At 35.7% G+C, this 6,000-nt stretch overlaps 1 protein-coding gene and 2 pseudogenes across 1 annotated transcript; 2 read left to right on the top strand and 1 right to left on the bottom strand.

The window, feature by feature from the left end:
- The first annotated feature begins 81 nt into the window (after window positions 1–81).
- On the top strand, window positions 82–975 carry LOC130221529 (hemoglobin subunit alpha-like; annotated as a pseudogene).
- Window positions 976–3,099: 2,124 nt separating this feature from the next.
- On the bottom strand, window positions 3,100–3,843 carry LOC130221524 (hemoglobin cathodic subunit beta-like). The gene is made up of 3 exons (XM_056454053.1): window positions 3,707–3,843; window positions 3,405–3,627; window positions 3,100–3,314 (listed from the first exon to the last, which is right to left on the bottom strand). The coding sequence occupies exons 1-3, from the start codon at window positions 3,796–3,798 to the stop codon at window positions 3,183–3,185; spliced, it is 447 nt and encodes a 148-aa protein (XP_056310028.1). The 5' UTR covers window positions 3,799–3,843; the 3' UTR covers window positions 3,100–3,182.
- A 1,097-nt stretch (window positions 3,844–4,940) lies between these two features.
- On the top strand, window positions 4,941–5,746 carry LOC130221528 (hemoglobin subunit alpha-like; annotated as a pseudogene).
- Window positions 5,747–6,000: the final 254 nt, after the last annotated feature.

Raw genomic sequence — 6,000 nt, 5'->3', positions numbered from 1 at the left:
CACACACACACACACACACACAACACATAGACACGGTGAACTAAAATCCTCAGAAATTGTTGGCTGAAGTCTGAAAGGTGGAGCTGGTAATGTTGGGTGTGTCATCAATTCCCGTTATAAAAAGACTCGTTTTCTACATTTAATACTCTTCTCTTGTAATACCACGTGGAAGTAATAAAAATGAGTCTGACAGCTAAGGATAAAGCCGTGATCAAGGGCTTCTGGGGGAAAATCGCCAGTCAAGCAGATTCCATAGGACAAGAAGCTATGGGGCGGTAAGAAGTTAATTTTAATTCATTATTGAATTTAAAAACGCATTCAATCAATAATGAATGGTTTTGCCAATGTATAAACAATTATTCTCCTCCTTGCAGAATGCTTATTGTCTACCCACAAACTAAAATATATTTTGCTCATTGGCCTGATCACTCTCTCGGATCTGCTCAAGTGAAGAAACATGGCAAAATTGTGATGGGTGCAATCACCGATGCTGTGGGAAAAATAGACGATCTTCTTGGCGCATTGAGCTCCTTGAGTGATCTCCATGCCACCAAACTCCGCGTAGACCCTGGAAACTTCAAGGTGAGATTAGAGACTTGGTAATGTGCTGTTTGTAGTGTTTCAATCCTTTCACGTGAGTGGGTGTTGAAATCTGACACCCAGTTCAAGAAGTGAAACTCGGCTAAGTTAAATTAAATGTAGAGATTTGTAAATGGTTCAAGATGAAAATGTACGTTATTCTTATTTTTCTTCCAGATTTGTCCCATAACATCCTCGTGACACTTGCAGTTCATTTCCCCACTGACTTCACCCCAGAAGTACACGTGTCTGTGGACAAGTTCCTCGCGGCTCTGTCTGCTGCTCTTGCTGATAAATACAGATAAACTCAAAACTCTCTGGTTTATGTCCAAATTCACTTTAAATAATGAGGACAAAAATATCTGATCCATTTAATAAAATCTAAAATAATCAGAAGTGTGTTTTTGTGTTTAATTTTTTTCCGACAAATTGGCCTGCATAACCACACTTACCAAATAGGGTACTTATAAAGTTCGAAAACACTATACTGTAAATTACTATAGTATTTTTTTTATGTGGGAAAAATTTAATAGGCTACAAAAGGTATTAGACACTTAAGCAAGTCAATTAAACAAATAGTAAAAATATTAATATGAAATATTTTAATTCGTATACTTTAAGAGCACCCAAATATTAAGCGAAGATGTATGTATTTTCTCCATTATAATAAATATATGGCGATCAGTAACAGCGCGGCCGCTTCCCTACTTCTGGTCTCGATTGCAGTTATTCTGCATTGTCTTGATTATTGCTCATGCGACTATGCTCCATTTGATTATACTGTCTATTTCATATTTTCAGATTGTGCAAAATGTTTTTATTTATTATTTAGTGGCTAGTCTAAATTTAATTGATGATATGCATGCTTTATTTATTGTCAGGGGCAAAATAAATTATGGGGGAGCGTTACCCAAACCATACTCCATACCCTTCCTTAATATCGCAGGCCTAAATCTGTCTGTTGCCCGTTTCCTTAATCTGGCTTGGAATATTGTTAACATTTCTGATGTCTGAAACTTTGTCTTCTTGTGATGATCGCCTCTTTGTGATGAATCATATGTTGTATGGATCATTATTACAAGTTGCTTTGATTAAAAGCGTCTGCTAAATGGATGAGTTTTAAACAATGCATAGGGCTGTCAGTACCTGTGTTGACAAGAAACATCCAATTTAGCAAACTTTCATATGATTTTTCATTTTTACTCACACAAGTTGTATTGGGAATATGTAATGTTTTTATACAGTAAAACCGCTTATGGCCTTACTTTTCCCTAACCCCTTAACCCAACCCCTCAGAGGAAACCTAAGTCAAACTTTTAATGTCAAAATAAATAAAACTAATATTTAAAAAACTAATATTAGATATTTTTTGTAATGCGCGTAAACAATATAATTTGCACAAATAAATTATGCGGTTCTAGAGAAGTAGTTACTCCACCCCGTTTAGAGCATCATTATGGGCGTTTTACGTTATAACTAACGTGGTTCAATAGATCTGCGACAGGCAAACGACAGGTTTTGAGAAACACTCATCACTACATCGTTCTTTTTCCATACAATACATCGTACTATGATATTTCAGCCGCGAGTTACGTCGTTGTTTGGAAACACACCCCAGATCTCTGAGGAGCAATTAGCTGTTGTCAGACTCCTTGTGCAGACAATAATTTCACTGCAATTACAATTAATTACAAAAGAATGTTTGAAAATGTAAATTAATATTTCAAACTGACATGCTACAGAAAAATAGAAAAACAACAACTTTAAACCTTTTTGGTGAAAATAGTGGCAAGACGTTTGCACAGTATCAAATAGCTTGACAAATAAAGTACGATTTTTAACAACAATAAAAAACAACAAAATATTTGCTGGTATTTCACTGAATGTGAAATTATTAATTATTTAAAAGCATAATTTAACTTTCCTGCAACAACATTATTAACTGAAAAAAGTGAAACTACTGTGTGTCTTTCTTCCAAAGTGCATTATTTGGATTAAGTGAAATTTTTTAGTTTATTCAACTTGCCTTAAAGCAAAAACGAAACAGCTTGGAAAAAAAAATGCATTACTTTTTCCCAAGTTGTATTTTTACTTTAAACCAGCAGTTTTCGTGTCAGGTGACCATGAAACAAGACTGCTTATACTTTTCGGTTTTTATGTATTTCTGGTGTGAGTTTGATTACCATCTTGCATGATATTTATAGTTAACTGAAAGCACTACCAGGTAGTTTACTTGAATGAAAATAAAATAGCACAGCCTATGTATTTATTGTAGTTTGTCCAAAGTACAGTTTTACTTGGATTTTGAGTTTGAGTTGAACCAAAGTAATTTAATTAATTCACCGTCTATAAAAACAACATTTTACCTTTGATGACCAATGTGTTTTATTTCTTGGCAGAATAAATATTCTGAGTAATATATATGACATTTTTCAGTTTCATGACGATGTTTTCTTTATTTTGGAAAACTATGCACTATCTTTTAATGCACGATAAATAAAACGACTCAGAAGCCACACCTTGATTGATTGCTTTATTTGTCTATTTCTACTGATTAAAGCATTGAATCATTGAATTGAGACCCAGATGTCGAGCACAGGACTTCAGAAGTAGCGGCTTGTGAGAGCAGCCACAACTACAGACAAAAGTTTCTGCTGCCAGGTTGACTGGACGGCGGGGTTGAAAGCGGGTCCAAAATTAGTCGCGATGACAATACTCAGGCAGTCCGCCAAAAGCTGCGTGAATAAAAAAGAGCTTATATTAGGCCACCGTATGTATAGTTTTATATTAAAATTGTCCCACTGAAAACAAAAAATAACATGTACCTTGAAGTTGTCTGGATCGACGTTGAGTTTCTCGCAGTGCAGCTGACTGAGTTGGGCGTAAGTGGTTTTGATGTTATCCACGTTCTTGACAGCTTTCTCCAACGCTTTGAGCACAGTTTTGCCGTGTTCTGAAACCTTGGGGTTGCCCATGATTGCAGATGCACAGGATAGATCTCCAAATGCGCCGAAATACCTCTGAGTCCAGGGATATACAACCAGCACCCTTTCACACGAAAATTGAAATGCATACATGCAAAGTCTTTTCCAAATACATTAAACGATGTGTGATGATATTACATTACCTTGCCAGGGTCTGGGGTCCGATTTCATCGATGTTGATTTTGTCCCAGACACTCGCAATAGTTTTGCGCTCGGAATCTGACCACTGCACCATCGTGGTTATCAATTTTTCTTCAAGCGTGAATGCTGAGCAAAGACACGTGCGACTTTATTTATACTCGCACTCTACGCCCTGAGGCGCTGATTGGTTATTATGGCGTGGCAAATTCACACTAGGATCTGATCGTTACATTTTGAGAAGCTACTGTAATTTAGATTTGCAGGAACCCATTTTATGTACCATATAATATACAAATTCAATCACAAATGGTAGGTACGCAATGTTTTTGTCAAGAAAACAATCAGTGCTTTATGTTATGATTTTGTCCAAATACAAACTTGTGAATTAAACCATATAAGACAGCCTATCAACCAGTGTATACAACAAAAACTGCCACGTCGTATATGAGCATGTAAATGACAACCGAGAATACTCGGATGCTTCTTTTTTATTTATGAAACGAACGTGAAATTAAACAAGCAAGAAGCAAATAAATTTTTTATTGAACCAGTGCCAACTCTTTTTGCTTTATCTGGACACTCACACCCGTTCCTCCCATTTCAAAGTATTCTTAATTTCTTCAAAGTGATAACTATGTACGTCCTGTTCTTTTTGACTTGTCCCACCCTTTAGGTCCCACCTGCTGTCCTTACATGACCCTGAATGGTCATTTATTGGCATCAGTGGTTAATGAACTTTTAATATTCGTGGAACCTCTGAAATGCACAAAACATTTTTCAAAAATAGAAAATTAACAAATGAGTGGAGTCAAGAATGGTTATTTGAAAAATTGTAAGGTTCTTTTGAAAAATCGAAAGGTTCTTATGTAAACAAAATGATTCCTCATAAAGGCATCGCCAAAGAAACTTAACAGTTGCAAACTAAACATAAAAAAGTAAATTGTTCAAATAAATTGTTGGTGCGTAAAACATTCAAATATATTCAATAAACGTTTTACTGCTTTTCTTTTATAAAACTTGACGTAATGCTTGAGTAAATAAATTTTCGACAGTACGAGGTAATTTCTGTTATTTGTTCTGTTCTGTTATTTTTATTTGTTATTCTGTGAACTAAAATCCTCAGTAATTGTTGGCTGAAGTCTGAAAGGTGGAGCTGGTAATGTTGGGTGTGTCATCAATTCCAGTTATAAAAAGACTCGTTTTCTACATCTAATACTCTTCTCTTGTAATCCACGTGGAAGTGTTAAAAAATGAGTCTGACAGCTAAGGATAAAGCCGTGATCAAGGACTTCTGGGGGAAAATCGCCAGTCAGGCAGATTCCATAGGACAAGAAGCTATGGGGCGGTAAGAAGTTAATTTTAATTCATTATTTGAATTTAAAAACGCATTCAAATCAATAATGAATGGTTTTGCCAATGTGTGAACAATTATTCTCTTCCTTGCAGAATGCTTATTGTCTACCCACAAACTAAAATATATTTTGCTCATTGGCCTGATCACTCTCTCGGATCTGCTCAAGTGAAGAAACATGGCAAAATTGTGATGGGTGCAATCACCGATGCTGTGGGAAAAATAGACGATCTTCTTGGCGCATTGAGCTCCTTGAGTGATCTCCATGCACCAAACTCCGCGTAGACCCTGGAAACTTCAAGGTGAGATTAGAGACTAATGTGCTATTTGTAGTGTTTCAATCCTTTCACGTGAGTGGGTGTTGAAATCTGGCACCCAGTTCAAGTGATGAAACTCGGCTAAGTTAAATTAAATGTAGAGATTTGTAAATGGTCCAAGATGAAAATTTACGTTATCTTTTTTTTCTTCCAGATTTTGTCCCATAACATCCTCGTGACACTTGCAGTTCATTTCCCCGCTGACTTCACCGCAGAAGTACACGTGGCTGTGGACAAGTTCCTCGCAGCTCTGTCTGCTGCTCTTGCTGATAAATACAGATAATCTCAAAACTCTCTGGTTTATGTGCAAATTCACTTTAAATAATGAGGACAAAAATATCTGATCCATTTAATAAAATCTAAAATAATCAGAAGTGTGTTTTGTGTTTATTTTTTTTCTGACAAAATGGGCTGCATTACCACACTCGGTACTTATAAAGTTCGAAAAAACTATACTGTAAATTACTATAGTATTTTTTTCATGTGGTAAAATATTAATAGGCTGCAACAGGTATTAAAAACTGAAGCAAGTCAATTAAACTAATAGTAAAATATAAATACGTAATATTTTAATTTGTATACTTTAAGAGCGCCCAAATATTAAGCGAAGATGTATGTATTTTCCCTA

The sequence above is a fragment of the Danio aesculapii genome, chromosome 3 (assembly GCF_903798145.1).
Source record: "Danio aesculapii chromosome 3, fDanAes4.1, whole genome shotgun sequence".
In the NCBI taxonomy this organism is placed as follows: domain Eukaryota; kingdom Metazoa; phylum Chordata; class Actinopteri; order Cypriniformes; family Danionidae; genus Danio; species Danio aesculapii.
Note: the sequence above shows the minus strand (reverse complement) of the source record. Positions and strands in the feature narration are given on the sequence as shown.